Below are 20106 nucleotides of genomic sequence, written 5' to 3'. Positions count from 1 at the left end.
AAATTAAATCAAGACGTTTCGGAAGCAACACAAGCATCCGTCATCAGGTGTGACTTCTCCAGCAAAATTACTGTAGCGTATGAAGAGAGCTATTTAGAGACACATGTTTATATAGGGTACTAGGGGGGGGGGTGGGGAGCCCCCCGACCCCTTGGCTCCTTTCCCCCCCCCAGTACCCGATATAAACACGTGTCTCTTAATAACTCTCTTCATACGCTACAGTAATTTTGCTGGAGCAGTCACACCTGATGACGGATGCTTGTGTTGCTTCCCAAACGTCATCATTTAATTTAGTTGTTTTATTTTATTTTGTTTTCAACGATAACACTGATTTAAATTTAAGAGTTAGTGGCCCATTGGCTTCCCATCGCAATGAGGCAAATTGTTGATGCAAGTCTTGTAAACTGAACGGACAATACAATATTGTAGCCAGCCAACTTCGCAAGCTTGCTACGAGTAGTTTTCTACCTTTTTGACCTTATTGTATTATCAGTCAAATTCTAGAAATCACAAATGAAATAACATTAGCTTGGTTTTTTTACGGACTATAAGCAGGTATTTTTTCAGTGGACATTTATGCACTTGTGTAAACTCTTGCTAAAATGTTATTATGGATCTGAATTGTGACAATCCATTTAATCACCAGGGTTGCGTAAAAAGGTTTGGTCTCGTGTGTATTGGTGGAATTGTTACATATTTTTTTCCATGTGCTGTCCATTTCCTGTTTAGTTGATGAATTATCTGTACGTTACTGGTAGTTAAATAGACCAATTACTCTGGTCTTTGAGTTCTATATACAGTGATAAGTTAAATATGCTGCATAACAGAACATTTTCTATTATGCAAATAAACATTAACGCTTGCCACTATTGTTTAGTCCCAGCTGTTGTGCCTCGAGAAAATGTTGTCCTTGGCTATGCAAGTTGTGGGAAAACATCTTGAAACACCAAAAAATCAAGAGGTAAGCTTTTAAAAAATTTTTACGTTAACTTTTTTTATCAATTGTTTGCAATTCATGAAGAGTTGGTGGACCAGACGTTGGAGCACTGAGATGGCATCGCCGAGGCCCCTGTGTGTTCTCTCATCTAAGGAGCTGCCTGTAATCCACTGGTGTTTTCCAGTGGAGTGGGTTGATGGTTTCGGGCCAGTCGCCAACGACTGCTCAACAAAACCCCCAACACCATTGGAACCTCATTTGCCAGTAAAAAATATGATAATTGTTTTTTTACCCTTTTATCTGGCAACAAAACTGACACCTTTTTTTACAAGGAGTCCTGTTTGCATAGACCACAATACCTGCAGTCATAATGCAAACAAAAAACATAACTCTGATAATGTATGCACTGTCCTTGAAGTTGATTGGTCCACACCCGAGACCGCTTTCCTTAGAACCTAGTCTCACATGGTGTTGGACCAGATGGCGCCTTTTGGCTGTCTCGGGTTTGGACCAATCAACTTCAAGGACAGTGCATACATTATCAGAGTTATGTTTTTTGTTTGCATTATGACCGCAGGTATTGTGGTCTATGTAAACATGACTCCTTGTAAAAAAGGTGTCAGTTTTGTTGCCAGATAAAAGGGTAAAAAAACAATCAAAACTCCCAACGTTAATAACTTTGGTTGTGCACTTAATTTCTGCTAAATTTTTTACACAGAATCTGCATAATCGGCTAATCTGCATTGTTTGTCCGGAGAAACACCCTCCTAGGTCACTCCCATCAATTTTGATGAATGATGAGTAACTTTTTAAACGTGACATGCAGTTGATGAGAGCCATTTTTGTGCGGGGTGATGGTGTGACATTGCATTCAGATAGGCCTAACATTTTAAAAAAGCGCTGCAATTGAACGGTGACAATGATGCACAAATCAACAGGGCATTGAATGCTAAAACCAAATCAAATAATACGAACATTGAAATTTACTAAGTAATTCAAACTATTAAACTACCATACATTGCGTGAGTAACTGATAAACTAGCCAGATGTTTGGAAAAACAAAACATCCGAGTCAGATTTGGAATGGTACATAAAATTCAGAAATGTATATCTGCTACAAAAGATGTATTACTGAAGCTATCAACAGAAGGTGTGTACCGGATTATTTGCACTTGGGGACAAACGCTATGTTGGGCAAACAGGGTGAATGATCAGCACGAGACTAAAAGAACACCAAAGAAATTTTAAATACTCCTTAATACAACTGTCAGCAGTGGAAGAACACACGTGCCAACAAGGACACTCAATTGATTTTGATATTGTTGAAGTTCTGTGCAAAATAGTTACTACTGGCCAATAATAATTAGAGAATTTATCGAAATTGAGAGAAATAAAAATAATTTTAATTGTATGGATAGCTACAGGCTTAGTGCTGCTTGGAAGCTAATAATCAAATAATACATTGTTTAAATGCATGCCTATACAGGTCACCATACTTCAAAAGGGATTACCGTTGGTACGGCTGTTTTAGTCCACACAATCGACAAGAAGTTCAAGAACAATGGGCTTCAATAATGTACGTTAATTATATGAATAACCCAAATGGCAATGGATACCCATCTTCATTTATATGTATTCACCCCCTCCCCCACTTCGTGCAAGATGAGCACACAAGTCTCATCACATCTACCACTCTATTTAAGGAACGAAACAGGAGGATTTCTCTCCAAATCTGGCTGTCGCCTGATGAAGCTAGCTAATTACTGTCGAAACGTCGTACTCTGATTGTAAATATTGTGGCTTTGCTCTCCAACACACCGGTGTGCTGTACTAGTAACGAATTGGCACGTTCTGTTTACGTAACACACCTTACTAATTGGCTGTGTTGGGTGGTGGCGGGTTTAATGACACATTCATATATTTACCCAAAAAACCTGTTATGTATGCAAGCCCTGTTTAAAACAATCTTACAGTGGATGGCTACCATGGGGGGGGGGGGGGGTGTAGTGGCAGATGGTGCTTGCAGGAGGAAGGGGAGTGGAACGATTTATTACTGTTGAATCTCAACAGGTTTCCCACTAGTTAGAATGTCTTCACTGTCATTAACATTGTCTTATAAAGTTAAAATTCCAAGTATCCATCAGCCGGATAGTAAACTAAAGTATTTCTGCGTGTGATTATCTTTTGCATTTGGCTCCAAATAGGGATGTCATACACTGCATTTAAGTCATTAATATCAGAACACCTGAACAAAGCCGCATCCCACGTGTTATGCATGTGTTGTGTATGCACATATGGAAATGCAGATGCTGCTTTTCAAGCCTCCGTTACTTTTTTCACCCCAAATAGGCAGTTGATAGGATCTGTTCTAGAAGACACAAATAGCTTCAGGCTTCCTGGGGGTTGTAGTTGGTATCATGTGTTGGTGTTCTTGGTATTGTTGGATTGTTTGGTGGATAGCTGTTGACCCCCCCCATGCTTTGTTCTTGGCAGGTATCAAGTGAAGCGCTTGTCGCTAGCCAGCCCCAGATTTCGATGACTACTACTGCCGCCACCACCACATTTGCATCACCATCTCCTCCCAGCTCCAATCCTAACAGCCAGCAACTCAAAAACAAGGGGTATGTCTTTCTTTGCCTCGCGTATAATTTTGACAACATTGCTTTACTCGGTATGGGGAACTCGTGAAATGTGTACACCGTTATCGCAGCTGGAGCACTTGACTTGCAAATGGAAGGTTTGATTTCGAATCACAATATATGGGGGTTTGTTTACCTCCTGCATCGATAAAATGAGTATTTTTGGTTATAGTCAGCTGTGAAATTGGTCATGATATGATTAGGTGCTTGAATAAAGTGCTTTATTTACATGCACTTAGGTGGCGATGAAGCAATATTCACTGATAAATTAATGACACGTGCACATTTTTTTTATCAAGTAACTCTTTTTAATCTGCAGGTTTACTGTTAGAGAAATGATTAACAATCTACGGGCTGTGGCCAACAGAATGCAGAGCAAACCTGGAATGCCAAGAAGTAGTCCTGTTTCATCTGTTGGAAGCAACCTTAATGGTGGTGAGTAAAAGATTCTTTGGATTTTAATTGAAATTGACTTTCATGATATGGTATTGATAATGCTTCAATGTGAAGCGATGTGTGCTCATTCACGACCTTCCTCTGTATGATTGTGTTTTAAGCTCCGCCTGGGCTTGCCTCTGGCACAGCGGCAATAGGGGGCTCGCCCCAGAGGGCACGGCTGGCAGTGCCGTTTCCCGCCCAGACGGTCGCCGGCTTGTTGTACAGGGAAGAGAGAGCCCGCGCAGCCACGTCGTCTGCCATCCAGATGTCTTCGAGCGCCATATCGGGGGATGAGAGGGGCCGGGCGATCCCACCATCCGATGTCCCGCCAGCTCTGGGTGGCGTGCCTGGCGGGGAGGAGAGGGTGCGACTGGTTGCGCGACCACACTTCACGGCGCCCCGCCAGGCAACGGCCGCCCTGTCTTCTGTGGGACAGATGCCCCCGGCGCTGCCGTCCGTTTCCGTGGCTCCTCCACCATCGAGCGTCGCACGGACTCCTCCGGTCGGGGCCGCGAGCCAAAACCACGGCTCTTCCAATTCTCACTCGACACAGTCCCTCGCCCTTCCATCTGCGCTCTCCCGTGTGCCGTCGTCAAACGCCAGCACCACGTGTTCGCCCGGCACGCAGCTGCCACACGCCGGGGCAGGTCGTCCCTCGGTGGCTATGCAGTCGCCTGTTGCGAACCGGAACCCGGCCTCGAGGTTCTCGGGCACGGGAACCACGGGGGTTTCGCCAAATGCACAAGTCAGAACGTCGTCGGTTCCATCGCATACCGCTCCAAGAGCAGGTACCGTAGCAGTTGCTCATTCAAAATAAATGTCTACTTTATATGTATGTTCAATGCATGAAGTGTTTTTTTTTTCACGTAAGTACGGATGTACATTTGTATGAGATGTACCCTTCCCATGCCCATAAACTTTGCATGCTCACTACAGGAACAGTCCTGTACTAGTTTATGTAAGCTTTACAGGAACTTGCAGCCCTGTACTAGATTGCATCAGCTTCACAGGAACTTGCAGTCTTGTACTAGATTGTATAAGCATTACAAGAACTCGCAGTCCTGTGCAGCAGAACTTAAAAAATCAACGCTGCAATCCGTGAATCCCTGTGTGTGGCGGGTTACTCGCTGTTCCTGACTGCTACCGTAATTATGCCGGATAGTTGACCATGAAATCTCAACAAAACCTGTGAAGCTTATACAACGCTACATTGGCGGCGTGCGCAGATTTATGTTTTGTTAATACATTTTTTGTTAATCGCCGTGCATTGCAAAGATGCCTCCGGCCCCTTGGTAATTAGCACTGGTTTGAAGAGTGTAGCTGCAATATAGAAACCCCGGAGGTGCAGATGCAGAGCTGCACATAGAACAATGCAGAGCTGCAGATTGACAAAAAAAGTTTTGCAAACGGAAAGGCCATAGCTGCTGAGAGAAGCGCAGAGCTGCAGATACGAATGCAGTTTTTGTTGTTGTTGTTGCTCGAAATGGGGTTCGTCTTGCGTCCACACATACCAGCTGTGGTTATGGGATCTGTTAAGTTGTATAGAATTTTTGTGATTTTTTTAATAGGCTGGATGTTTGAGTCTAAACTACACAAAGCCTTTTTTTACAGACCCATATGGTCGCTTTGCTCTATTTGGGGCTTTAAAAGTAAAATCCTAACCTCATCTGTTAATTGATCACGGATGCACCGACTGTTATCCGCCAATGTTTTTTGCAAATTAACCGAGTCGCACAGATATAATTCATCCTGGCGCAATTTTTTTGCGGATTACGGGACTAACCTCTGCGGTGCGTCGCAAATTACAGGATCGGAGAAATGATCCCAACATATCAGCACACATATGAGTTTATATAAAATTTATATAGCGACTAATTCTAAGGTGCTTTACAACAATCATTAACTTGTACATAAGATGATAGTGATTAAACTGAAGAGTGGGGTTATTCAGATTGGTGGTGTAGTTAAGGTGACAGGAGAACAGGCTGGAGAGTTTTTGGAGGGGTTGGGGGTGGGTTAGTGATCGGGATAGTGATAGGGGTTTGGGTAGGCATAGTCGTAGCTGGGGGTCCAGGACAGGGAGTAGGAGTAGCACGATGATAGGCTAGTGGAGAATAGATGGGGGTTGTTTTAAGGGAGGAAGATTGTTTTATGTGCAGTGGTAGTTTGTTCAATGGAAGGGAGGCAAGAATGGAGAAGGAAGGAGAGAGCGAGACTGGGCACAGGGCGAGGGAGGCACAGAGAGGGGCGGCAGAGACTGAGAGCGTAGAGGATGGGACGGGACAGAGTAGGGACAGAGTAGTAACAGATCAGAGAAGCGAGGGAAGCAAGAGAAGTTGGGGCAAGACCATGGAGGAATGTAGACCCGAGTGAGACATTTAAACAGACAGCGATAGTAGATGGAGCCAGTGGAGTTGGGAATTGTGGTGGAGGTTAAGATGATCCGGGCTGAGGCGTTTTGTACATGTTGTTGGAGAGGAGTGAAGGCGTAGGCAGGAAGGCCGAGAATAAGAGTGGTCCAGGAGTCAAGTTGAGTGAAAACAAGCGAGTGAACCAGGAGTTTAGCAGCAGAGAGTGAGTTAAGGGGACCGATTTTACGGATATTAAATAGGTGAAAGCGGCAAGTGCGGGCAGAGGTGTGGTTGGAGAGGGAGGAGTTGAAGATGACCCCGAGGTTGTAAGCAGACTAGAGGCAGGAAGAGCGAGGGAGAAGGGAGGAGATGAGATGGTAGGACGGGGTGGAAGGAAGCAGGGAGAAGGGAAGAAACTAATTTCAGTTTTGGAATGATTGATGTAGAGGTAGTGGCGTTGACATCCAGGATTGGACAGTCGTTAAGCAGCTGGAAATGCGCGAGGCACGGTCAGGGGTAAAGGCAGGAAAGGAGCATTTAATCTGAGCGTCGTCGGCGAAGAAGTGACGCGAGATACAGAGGGAGAATAGCCAAGGTCCCCTCGGACAGAGGCTTGGGGGAGAGAAGGGGAGTTGTCGTGGTTGAAAGAAACAGAGGAAGTGCATGAAGAGAGATAAGACAGGAGCCAGGAAAGGGTTGTGCTGGAGATACTTGGTTGGACTGGAGAGGGTGAAAGGAGTGTTTGCGTGATCAACTGTGTATTTGCATGCTGATGACGATAATTTGTTTTTCGTATGACATCTATTGTTGTGTATGACACTGTAGTGCAGTGGTTCTCGCACCACCAGATGATTCGCGACGGTCCTCTAGGTGGTCTGCGGGGCTGTGATGCAAATACGGGTTGAGCCAGACAATAATGACCTTTCGGTTTCGGACATGAGTTAATATATTACTTATGATATTTAATTTAAAAAGTAAGGTTCGGTAAACTTCCCTAAATGCCACCCCCGACAAAAACACCTTAGAGCTGCGTTAAAGAAATGTTTTTTTTCTTTCCTGAATATGAATCGCTTTGTATTGCCTGTATTGAGAGAGAGAAGTGGAATGTGTTTTGTCACCACTAGTGTTTTGGTTCGCATTTCACTAAAGAGTTGGTAGGATTGAGGTTGCTAGAGATCAGTGGTTCTTAACCTTTTCTGCAGCCTGCATCCCTTTGGCTCTCAATCGTAAAAAATGTATAATATGAATAAATACATCGGGTTTGATGAAACAAAGTAGTTGTACCTGCGTGCCCGTGCTTAATTTGTGTTTTGGATGATTTACCTTAAAAAAATAATCTATGGCTCACACTCCCAGAAAGGGCATCTCGCACCCCCAGCGGGTGAGTGCATCCCAGGTTAAGAACCACTGCTATAGATCAAGCGAGAGTGCTTATTGAAAACATTGAATATCATCCAGACTTCCTTACATTCTGCTTTAGTCATTTGCTCGAATAAAAAAAAAATTAACTTTTTTTGTGTTCACATAAACTTTCATATTACAGTACCTGTAATACGTTTTATATGCACAAATTTGTAAACGTGCATGTTTATGTTAATTTCAGGTTACCTTGATTATCTATGATCTTTTACATAAACATATCCCTGCAGTGGAATATGACTACACAGACCAGGCTTATTTCGTATGGATTAATAACAGCAGATTAAAGGTCCGTTTAACACGTAGGCTTTCGCGACCAGTATTATTCATAATAAAGGTTTTTGGGTTCGATCACGTTATTATAAATGTGTCGCAACCCTCCACCACCCAACACGGCCAATCAGTAAAAAATGTGTCACGTTAACAAAATGGCAATTAGTTACTTCTTCAGCCCACCGGTGTGTTTGAAGAGTGAATCCACAACATTTAGAATTTGAGTAGTACGACGTTTTGCAGGTAATTACATCCAGCATCTTCGGGCGATTTGCCAGAATTGTGAAGCCATCCACCTGCTTCCGGTCTTAAATCGTGCAGGATGACGTCATCATCAGGTTTAGAGATCAGAGGCAGAGGTGGGTTGGGGGGTATTGCAATTATGTAATAGATCAGTTATCAGCCACTTAGCATGTGACTCTTCTATAAGGAATTGCAATATGTATTGTGTATTACTTGATACGCTTCCAGGCTGCGCCGAGTCTGTAGCTATCACAGTGGTTGAAATTAATTTTTTCTAAATTTCAATTGATTCTCGAATTAGTCTTGGCCAGTCATTAGTTTTGCATAACACTTCAACGTTATCCTTTGGTGTTCTTTTAGTCTAATGTTACATCCCATCTGTAATGCAAGGACATTGATTTTGATAACGTTAAAGTGTTATGCATAACTAATTATTACTGGCCAAGACTAATTAGAGAATCAATCGAAATTGAGAAAAATACAATTAATTTCAACCGTTGTGGTAGTTACAGACTCGGCGCAGCCTGGAAGCGTATTAAGTAATACACAATACATTGCAATTCCTTAGAGGAGTCACATGCTAAATGGCTGATTACTGATCTATTACATAATTGCAATACCCCCCACCTCCGCCTCTGATCTCGAAACCTGATGGGGTTCAACAATGATGACGTCATCCTGCTCTATTTAAGACCGGAAGCACGTGGATGGCTTCACTGTTCTGGCAAATCGCCCAAAGATGCTGGATGCAATTACCAGAGAAACGTCGTACTACTCAAATTCTAAATGTTGTGGATTCACTCTTCAAACACGCCGGTGGGCTGAAGAAGTAACTAATTGGTGTTTTGTTAACGTGACACATTTTTTACTGATTGGTCGTGTCGGGTTGTGGAGGGTTTGCGACACATTTATAATAACGCGATCTAACCCGAAAACCTTTATTATGAACAGATTAAAGGTGTATGCTATTCACGCAGTGTCTTGCTAACCACTTGTGTAGCATGGTGTGGCAGCAGTGTATGTATGTTGAACTTCTTTTGCACCGTACCTAGCCAACCGTGCTAATCAAACGTTGGTTGTATTTGCGCAGCTGTGCCGGTGGGGACCGGTAGTAGCAGCGCAAGCAGACTGCCCGGGCATTCGGCATCCGGCCAGGGGCTTTCTTCCCAGATTGTGCTGAGTCAACAACAGCAGCAGCAGCAGCAGCAGCTTCGTCGAGGAGTCCTCCAAGCAGCGGCACAGCTGGGACCTCCAGCCAGGTGAGTGCGTCTCTATGAATCAAAGCTTACGCGCTCAAGGTCATTGGAAGTCCATGTAGCTTTCATGTTGGAGTGGTTTCCTGCTAAAACGGGCGCCACGGTGGCAAGATGTTAACTTTCCTCGCCTGGTGTACAGGAGGTTGTGGGTATGAACCTGACCCTGATGCATGTATATTTGTGGTCGCATGGATTTTTCTCTGGGTCCTCCGGTGTTCCCCTCAACATTTAGAAACATGCGTCTCGAGTATTTGGTTGCTATAAATTTGCACATGATATAAGTGACTTGGTTGAGCTATCATTTTGTTGCCAGGTCGCTTCTGAAAAAGAGCTCTATAGCTCAGTGGGCCTTACCTGGTAAAATAGAAATAGTAGCTTTTGTTTAATGTCAAAACAGTGGGCTTGGCTGTAGGATGACATACAGTTGGAAAAAAACCACGTTGACAATGAAAGGGTTAGTTTAGTAAAAAAAAGTGGAGTTTGAAATTAGCAGTCAGGTTGCACTCATCTCCTGGTCACAGCCCTGGGCCATTGGTGGAAATTCCACATTCCGATGGCAGGGGTGAAGTCGCATCATAGGATAGCCACTCCACAAGATGGAACTTATTTTATCGACCCTGAAGTCAACCCCCAACCATGATTTGAACTTGCATCTTCCACTTGTGAGCCGCTTGCTCTGCCGTTGAGCCATCAGACCGGTAACTGTACCCCTTCATGAGAACAACGATTGTCGTTTCCGCAGACGGCGTAAGTAAAAGTAAGAGAGTGGAAGAAATAGTTGATGATTTAACCGGCTTAGCATGGTTAGCTACGTATCGTGCTAAAGAATTTAATACATACTATCGCTTTTGTTTTTCAGTGTACAAATCTTGACTTAAAGCTTTTTCGTGGCTGCAGGAATTCATATTCTTTGGGTCTTTCGGTAAAGTCACGTAGATATTTTCTTTGAACGTAGATAGGTTCAAAGAAAATATCTACGTGACTTTACCGAAAAACCCAAAGGATATGAATTTCAGTGTACACTTTTAGTAATATTGTGACCTTCGTGTTGATGTTGTGTTTTTGTCTCCTTTAGGCCTTACGGAGAAACTCTGCGACGTCAGACGCTGTCATTGATCTCACAGAAGAGGACGATGATATTCTAAGTAAGTTTGACAAGAGCATTCTGGTACTAACCGTCGCCCAGGACGTGTTGTTAGTCATTGGACGTTAACCATGGAGTTCTTGTATTGTGGAAGTTTTGAGCTTGGAAGTAATTTAAGGGAGGCAGTATTTAATTGGTTAGTATCCCATTAATTTGTCACTACATCATTGACTTTCCACAATGAATAACAAGTTCGGGTAAATAAGTGTTCGTTTTATGTAATATGAGTTCACGGTGGTTTGCTGAAGCGTAGCATTCCTTAAACTGAGTCCCAACCACGAGGAAGTCATCACAGGTTCATTAATAAATTAATATACGGGGAGGGGGGCTTATTGTAGCCATGGAAACAAAATAACAACTGTCGTTTGTCAATTGCCCAGTCGAGGTTACTGCTTCTCTCCACCGCATATTGGGTGGTCTCGGTTTTAAAGATATTGCGTCTTATTAAACCCATTTTGATTGTGAAATGGTTATTTTTATATCTTTTTTTTCCCATATTTAATATTGTTGAAACATACAACTGAGTATCAGCCATGTCAAAAGTGATAACCTCTTGGATTTGAAGCTGTGACCCATGAATGGGGCTGAGCCCACCGAATTTGGAAGGATACGTTGATTGCGAAGCTCCTATCTGTGTTTTGTCGTTCGGTTGACTTCATCAAAGGAAGAGCGTCATGCAAACAAAAAAATGACCACAAGTATTGTGGTTAATGCAGACATGATTCCTTGTAAAAATGTTCAGTTTTGTTGTCAGAAAAAAGGGGAAAAACCTATTCTTATATTTTGGTACTGGCAAAGGAGAAGGTACCATGAAGTAAAGAAGTTCACATGTGTTGATGTGTGGTATGGTCTTGACTCTCCGTGGACGGTCTCGGGGACAGTTTTTATTTATGAGCATTTACTCCCGTGGTTTCGTCGTCAAATGCGACCGTAGAATCACAGCGTTGCCCGATGGCAACGCTATGAAAAAAATCATGGCGTCAAGAAGATGAACCGTTTGAATGGTCTGTTGAAATGTAAAAAGTCTGATTTTGGTCACGTGTGATTATTCTCAAGTGATTGAAATCGAGCAATTTATTTATTTATTTTATTTGTGCAGTTAAGGAGTAACCGTTGTTGTTTGTTGTGATGTTTTTATGTAGTAACTGGCATGGAACGAGGCATGAGGACGGTTAACAGAAGCCAACCTGGTTTATCCAGTACGGCGAGCCAACAGCGCCACCTGCCGGGAGGACCCTCTAGTGGCTCAGCCCAGCCCAAAAATATGGCACCACCATCTTCAAGGAACACCCAGGTCCAGCAACAGCAGCAGATGCAGCAACAGCAGCAGATGCAGCAACAGCAGCAACAGCAGCAACAGCTGCAGCAACATGCTTCACCACAGCAGCTCAGAGGCACGCAAGGTCAACAGAACCAAGGAAGGGTTGGGCAAGGTCAACAAATTGTACCTACTCAGCAACAACAAATTCGAACTTCACAAGTACAGTCACAGCAGCACCGTCAACACCAGCCACCGCAACATCAGCAGCAGTTGTCACAGCTCCAGCAAGCTCAGCAGCAACATCATCAGCAGCAGCAGCAGCAGCATCCTTCGCAACATCAATCCCAGCACGCGCCGTCGCGCATCTCTCCAGCCACGCAACATGGCATGGGCCTGTCGCGGGCCCCCTTGAGCCAGGCGAACCACGACAGGGTGGTGGTGGGGCAGGTGCACTCGCAGCCGGCAGCGGCTCACCAGCAGCAGCAGCAGCACGGCGCCGGAAAGGCGCCCCTAGGAGCTGTTTCTCACACCTCCATCTGTGTGCCAGTGTCCATGAGTCAGCAGGTTGTTGACGGTGAGTTGTGTCCCGCTTGTTTAACCCTTTCGTTGCCAATGTGTTTTTTTTACAACTGCATGTCGTACTGCATCCAGCCCTCTGTTTTGAAATTAAACTAAAGCGACTTTTTATTTAACCAGGTTAGGCCTACTGAGCTGTATATCTATTTTTCAAATGCGACCTGGCCACAAATGATAGGTCAACCAAATTGCTTATCATATGGAAATGTATGGCATCCAAATACTCTAAATGCATGTTGATTCTAAATGTGGAGGGAAAAACCGGAGGACCCGGGGAAAAATCCACACGACCACGGAGAGAACATGCAAACTCCAAATATACAGCAGGTGTCAGAGTCAGGATCGAACCTACGACCTCCTGTCTACCAGGCGAGGTAGTGAACATCTCGCCACCGTGGCGCCCTTCCATCCACCTCCACGCCCCATTAATGATATGGGTGAAGGTGGGGTGGCCCAGTTGGATTGTTGGTAAAAATATTTTTTTAAATCCAATCTTTGCCACGAGATGGCAGCACACACGTGCCTGGCCACCAAACAAATCGACATTTGGCATCTGGATTATTGGTACCAGCCACAGGAGGAAGGGTGTCGCCGTGTGCCGAGAATCGATGGGAAGAGCCATGATTGGGTTGTAGAGGCTGCTGCATGATTGAGACTGTCACGTTGATCCTGAATGCAGCCAGGCGTTTGGCATGGGGCGTCTCGACATTGTTCAGTAGGTTCTATGTATTGTGAATAAAGTGGCTTGTACGTGCCACCCAATCTTTTAAGCAGTCCTTTTAACGGCCGTTGTTAATCTTTTGCAGGCAACATAGTAGTGCACGGCCGACAGCCCCTGCCTCATCGCCAACAGCAGCAGCAACAGCAGCAGCAGCAGCATCTGCGACCACCCCCACCACTGCAGAGGGTTGTCAACAGCCACGTGGATACCTACGGGTCAATGGGTCCTCCACCACCGTACCACCACCAGCAAGGGGGCAATGGGCACATGTCTCTTGGGCCAGCGGGGACACACATGGGGCCTATGTCTGGCCAGATGATTCATCAGGGGCCACCCCCCACGCAGCAGCAGCAGCTCATCCACATCCCTATGCAGCAGATTCCTCCAAATGTCGCTCTTGCAGGTGAGTTGCGTGTTTGAACGTGAGTAGAATGATCCCGCTTGTGACCAAATCGACCGAAGTGTGCCTGATCTAGTCAGATCTCGGAAGTGTAAGCATGATGAGGCTTGGATAGTGCTTGGCATTGGCGGCCACCGTGCATAAAATAGGTGTTATGGGTTGCTGCGGGGCTACCTTGTCAAGAGGAGGATGCGCAGCGATAATCCATTGTACTGTACTGTTACAACGTCTGCACCCCGCCTAAACTAGCCGTCATTGACCACCGTGGGTGAAGTGCAGTAAATAACCCCCCACGCGACGGGGATGCCCTCATCCAGCAGTGGATTGACAAAAAATATTGGTGTATGTGTACATATGGATATCCAAACCGAGTTGGTACATTTTGTGACATCTTGCCAACAGGGGGTAGAGGCTGCTCTTACTGGGATGGGCTCACGAGAACAGCAAGGTGTACGCTACGAGTGTGGCTATAACTGTGTGTTTTTGTTGGGTGTTTCCTCAGCCGTGAACTTTTCCAATCAAATGGGCATGAGCTCCGTGCCCGTTTACTCCTCGGTGGGGGCGATGCCAGTCAACGGCCAGCCTCATTACACGCAGCAGCAGCGGCTGGTGGTGCCTTCAGTAAGTTGGTCTTCAGTCTCGCTCACAAGCATTCGTAAAAAAATAAAATCCTCCGTGTGTCATGACAGACAATGTTATTGTAACTTAAAGATGCTAATTGTTACTATTACACGAATTTACCCAGGAAAGCCTGGGGCACCACGGTGGCGAGATGTTAACTACCTCGCCCGGTATACAGGAGGTTGTGGATTCGATTCCAGTCGTGTGATGCCTGTATATTTGGAGTTTGCATTTCTCTCTCCCTGTGGTCGCGTGGAATTTTCTCCCGGGTCCTCCGGTTTATCCGTCGACATTTAGAATCAACTTGTGTTTAGAATATTTGGCTCCTATAGATTTTCAGATGAGCATCCACTTCGTTGAGCTATCATTTGTGGCCATGTCGCTTCTTAAAAAGAGCTATACAGCTCAGTGGGACTTACCTGTTTAAATGAACATAGTTTCGCTACACCGAGTCTCATGACTTGTTTTCAGGAGGGTCCTGCAAGGTTTTCAGTTGCTAAATACTTGCCAAATTACTCGATTGGAATATATATTTCAGACATTGTCCCAACTTAGCGAAAGCACATCTCTTAAGTGTCACACTTAAGTGGTGTGCTTTCGCTAAGTGTGACACACTTAAGCGGTTTGTGCTTTCGCTAAGTGTGACACACTTAAGCGTTTGTGCTTTCGCTACGTTGTCCCCACCTGAAGAAGGATGCTTGTGTTGCGCCCGAAACGTCGTGATTTAATTTATTTTAATTTTTTACCTACGTGACTTTACCGAAAAAACCAAAGAGTATGAATCCTTGCAGTCACGAAAACTTCAAATCTAGAATGATTTGGATTTGAATGGTAAAGTGTTGACGATGATCTCTTTCTCAGGGTCTTTCAACGCAGATGGTTAACGGATTGAACGGACGAGTGGCCCAGAATATGGTGCGAGTGTCTGCCCCTCCGTCTACCCACACTCAGTCTCCGTATCAAAACAGCTACATAACGGTATACTGCGACACCCACTACACACACACACAATATACGAAGCAAATATTAATTTCCTTGCCCTATACCACAACATCCTTCACAGATGCCTGTTGTTCAGATTGTCATGCTGTCTTTATTTTATTAGCCATTCTCCAGAGATACGAGAACATTTGCATTGATAAAATGTCTACAAATGCCACGTTATATTCCCGTTGCGTCAATGGATGAGTGTTCACATCTCGGGTGGAATTCTGTTTCTTTTTTCGTTTTTATGGCTTCTCACAAGAGAGACGAGTCCGATTCGTTTAATCTTGCAAGCGTCGTCGTCGTTGGGGTGCAGGGGTTTAAAGCACCTGTGATGTGCTCTGTTCTCCCGCAGAGACCTCGATTGTGCAAAAAAAATTGCAACATCACATGTGTTTTATATATTTCTATTTTTTTTAATTCTTCACTGCACAGTGTTCAAATGAAATTCAGAACAGGTTAATGTGGTCTAAAGATGTTAACTGCAAAAGTGAGTTAATAAATGATGTTCTATATCTGTGTGAGAGCCATGAATATTGCATGTTCTTAAATTGGGTAAAATTATATTAAGGCAGTCCCCGCTTTTACGATACAATATGTTCCTGGGAACCTTGTAGTCGTAAATCGGACTGTCATAAATTGGACCCTTATTTTTTCCTATAGACAGTAGAAAATTGCTGATGCCTTTTTCCTTTTATCAGCCATATTTAACAGGGTTTAATCGGTGAAAATCCACAAATATACTTGAGAATAATAAAAGCTCCCATGCCAGGTCACATCGGAAAACGAACCCACTGTTAAGATTTGTTTGGAGTCATGTCAGAAGATGCGTCGTAAATCAAGTGTCTGCGTCGTAAACCAAGTGTCTGCTTCGTAAATCGATCAATGGTGGCATGATGTAAACTCGTAAATGTGGATTGTCATAAATTGGACCAGAGTAAATCATAGTGCATGGATGTCCACCCGAATTTTTGATTCGTCTTAAAATAATCGAAATTCAGAGCTCGGTTATGAAATGTTGGATGATCCCAATATTTGTTGTTTCGGATTAATCCAAAAACCGGAAGGGAAGTCGCTCGCATGCCGTCACGTCGACGCTTTTCCCATCGTAAGTAAAGCTGCGTGGCGTCACGTCACTATTGCTAGTACCAAGACATTTTACATGAGCACATGAAGCACATTATCTTAGTCTGTTTTTGTAAATACTTCACTGTGCAGTGAAGAATATATCCAAAATCGGAATTTTTATTTGTACTGGAAGAATCCGATGAGCTATAAAGTGCTTTTTCACACATGTCCGGTAGGATTGGGACAGAAAGTTACAACAACAAACAATACAAAAACACAATAGGAGTGCAAAGTATCATTTACTTGACTATTTCTATTTTACCAGGTAAAGCCCACTGAGCTTTTCTTTTTCAGAAGCAACCTGGCCACAAATGATAGCCCAAAGCAGTGGCTCATCATGTGGAAATTTATAGAAGCCAAATAATGTAAATAATCAAAATGTATGTTTCTAAATGTGGATGGGAAAAACCGAAATTGTTCTTATAAAAATCCAGGACTTTAAAATCTGAAACCAATCTATAAAATAAAGTGCAATATATAAAATCCATCTTAACACTTCACAAAAGGCAGTGTTGTCGAAGCCATTGCGCACTATGCGAGTGCATTGACATTCAAGAGTTGTGTCTGTAATCGTCGCGTCTCTTCTGCAGGCCCCGGTGCGTCAGAGCTACCCAGCGCCGTTGCCTGGGACCCCCCCTCCTCCCCCAGGCCTGCCCACCGAAGCCGCTGCCAAACTGCCTCCCCAGAGGCCCGTGTTGAAGCTGGGCCGTTCCGACAACCAGAACGCCATCGTGCTGCAGTGGAACGTGGCGGAGGAGAACCCCAAGTGTGCGCCCGTCGAGAGCTACCACCTGTTTGCCTACCACGAGGACCCCAACAGCCCCATGCCCTCTCAGTGGAAGAAAATTGGGGAGGTGAAGGCCCTGCCGCTTCCCATGGCGTGCACCCTCACGCAGTTCGTTTGCCGCAGCAAGTACTACTTCGCCGTCAGGGCCAAGGACGTCTATGGCAGATACGGACCGTTCTGTGAACCACAGTGCACTGACTTCAAGACCCCTTGATCGTTTTCTGGAGGGTGTTGTGTGTTGGCACCTTGTGGCCCAAAGTGTTGCGCTCAGCTGAACTTGTAAAGTGTTATTTTTACATCCAAGTAACTGACTTGAAGTTGATACCCCTGAAGCTATTCTTAGTGTTCTGGGAAAATAAAGCCCTCCATCTCAAAATAACTTATGTACATTTGTTTCACGAAATATGCTATTTTGAAACTGCCAGTTTGTAATGCGACTATTTTGTACCTCGAGTTGAAAAAAAAACATTAGAACGAGCAGTAACACTGCTTAACCTTCTTTATTTGCATAGCAAATCGCTGATAAGTGTCTGCTGTGAATCGATAAGTGTAGCATACTAGTGTTTGTATATTTTATTTTCTAAGTAATTTACATTCATCTGTACTTGTTTTTATATATGACATGACACTGCATTTTTATGACTAAGGCCATTATTTAATCTGTTTTAAATTAAAACAAAAAGCAGTAGCTTATGTAGACTTTACGGTAATAAATGTTTTATTTTGAAAACGGTATGTTCAATTCTGTTTGTTCCACTTTGTGAACATTTAAGGTGATGATGTGGACATTTCTGCTATCGAGGTGTTGCTCTCAATGAAGTGGTATGGAGTGCTGGTGTGTTCAACCAGGAGGTCTTGCGTTTTTTTTGTATTTTCACGGCAACACTTCTTATCTTTTTTGCTGTTAGAATTTCACTACTTGAGTACCCGTTTTCAAAGAGTTAATTTCATTCCACAAAGGTCAAAAGGTGTTGAGATAACGTGTGAAGGAGGAGCTTGTTAACTCTACAGTAGCACTAGCATCGGCCACAAGTGCCACCCAAGCAGCTGTATTTTGTTGGCGTCGGCGATGCCTCGAATGCGGGGAACCCCCGTGAGATATGGTGAGCGGAGGCCATCATTTTGAGGTCGTTGAAAAATGAGATGTTTTTAATATAGGGATAGACATTACAACGATCGAACACAAAAAGATGTTACATACATGCCGAAGGTAGGTTAAGTTTGATAACGTAAGCATAATTGAATTTTAGGTAAACCATCACCGTAACAGTAATGTAACACTTGAAAGTATATTTTAGTAACCCCATTTCTTCTGTGTAGAGTGGAAGTAGGAAACGGCACACTTTGTTACGTGTGTGTGTGCGAGCTGCAAAAGAGAAGCCGTTAATTTTCTTAGTTCCCAAAGTCTTGAGCAATTGGTGCCAAACCTCACCCAGTCAGTGTCTGCACTCAAATCTTATGTTGCTTGAAACTGGTGTGTAAACTTATACTGTGTATTATACAACATAGCAAACTATTATTTTAGTGGTAATACTTGAAGATGAAGCTTTCTTAGCAACGTTTGTGTGGTAATTGTTCTCGGTGACATAGGGTTAACAACTAAGGACTGTACTTGCAGTGTCTTCCGCTTATGTTTGCCATTAACATGCAGCGTGACCAAAAGCGAGCACGCGAAATGGTCCAAATTTAGTTGATCCCATGTACCATTTGGCTCCCAAGCGCCCTCTTAAGTCATGCCTGGGGGTGGTTGTGTCACTTTTGCTGTCGAAACGACTGCAATTTGCCCGCTGCCATTTGTAGCCACGGCCAGTGCCCATGGACCTTGGCCGTATTTAACACAACACAGCCTGGTGCATTTTGTGTAAATCCGCGTCTACATTGCAGCTCTCACCCGTTTATATGACTGGCAGTGTGTGAACCCCCCTGGATGCGGCTTCGACTTGTGTGTTGGAGGTGGAGAACTTGTGGCTTCGGTGACGGAATGCAGTGCTTGTGTTCTTGAGCGGCAGTCGTGTGCCCGAACCGATTGTAACACGTTCGCATTACCGGCCATTGTGTGTGGTATTTTGTAACATTCATTTTAATTGAGGCTTTTTTTTTGGACAGAATTTGACGATATCTATCCACGATATTCCCACTGGTTTTAATAAGCGGGCAGGGGGCCTGGGTTTGGCTTGAGTTGAAACATCGGCTTAAACGTTTGACCCTCCCTTGTTTTTGGAACTAATCACCACCCACATCGTTTTAGTAATCTTTAAACGACAGTGCTTTACATATTGCTGTATTTGTATTCACAGATAGGATATAATAATGTGTTTTAGTACTTTTTAACAATTGTCTTCGTTCATAAAGTTATTTTTGGTTAAAAATTTACCTCAAGATTTTTAGCAATTTTTTAAATCGGGTCGCGACTCGTGAGTTGGGGTCACACATGAGCAGATGCCCGTGCAGTAAAAATGCTTTCTTAGTGGTACACCATGGAGTGAAGTGTTTGAAGGTACATGTTCAGTATGATGGTGTAGAGGACTGGTGCTTAATAGTACAGTTTCCCCATGAAGAGTTCCTGCATTGGGCAGCAGAGGTTTGAAGTTGCATGGTAAATGTACTGCCTCCACCACTCGATGTAGAAACGTGTGTAAAAGAAACGTGTATGTGCACCTTTCCTGTTAATGTTTTTTTAAAGTGGATATAAACAATTTTAAGAATACTCAACTTGGTTAGTGTGCATCCATATAAATGACTCAGTACGTTTCGGATTGGCTGTTGTACTGCAACATTAGAAAAAAAATCTAAATTATTACATTTTTATATAGCGTCGTTCATGCAAATTGCATCTCACAAAGCTGGAAGGCTGTCAGGGGGTGAGCCGGCACCAACAATTGATATTTTTCAGCCGCCAATTGGTGTTTATACACGTCGAAGGAAACC

General features: G+C 43.9%; 1 protein-coding gene across 1 annotated transcript; it reads left to right on the top strand.

Moving 5' to 3' along the window:
• The first annotated feature begins 9458 nt into the window (after positions 1–9458).
• Positions 9459–19885, top strand: ATF7IP2 (activating transcription factor 7 interacting protein 2). The gene is made up of 7 exons (XM_078600303.1): positions 9459–9559; positions 10632–10701; positions 11843–12535; positions 13344–13661; positions 14161–14279; positions 15141–15257; positions 16982–19885. The coding sequence occupies exons 3-7, from the start codon at positions 11851–11853 to the stop codon at positions 17390–17392; spliced, it is 1650 nt and encodes a 549-aa protein (XP_078456429.1). The 5' UTR covers positions 9459–9559; positions 10632–10701; positions 11843–11850; the 3' UTR covers positions 17393–19885.
• The last annotated feature ends 221 nt before the right edge of the window (positions 19886–20106 follow it).

This window comes from Lampetra planeri, chromosome 1, assembly GCF_965212315.1.
Source record: "Lampetra planeri chromosome 1, kcLamPlan1.2.h2, whole genome shotgun sequence".
In the NCBI taxonomy this organism is placed as follows: Eukaryota; Metazoa; Chordata; class Hyperoartia; order Petromyzontiformes; family Petromyzontidae; genus Lampetra; species Lampetra planeri.
The sequence above is the reverse complement of the archived record's forward strand: the minus strand, read 5'-3'. Positions and strand labels throughout refer to the sequence as shown.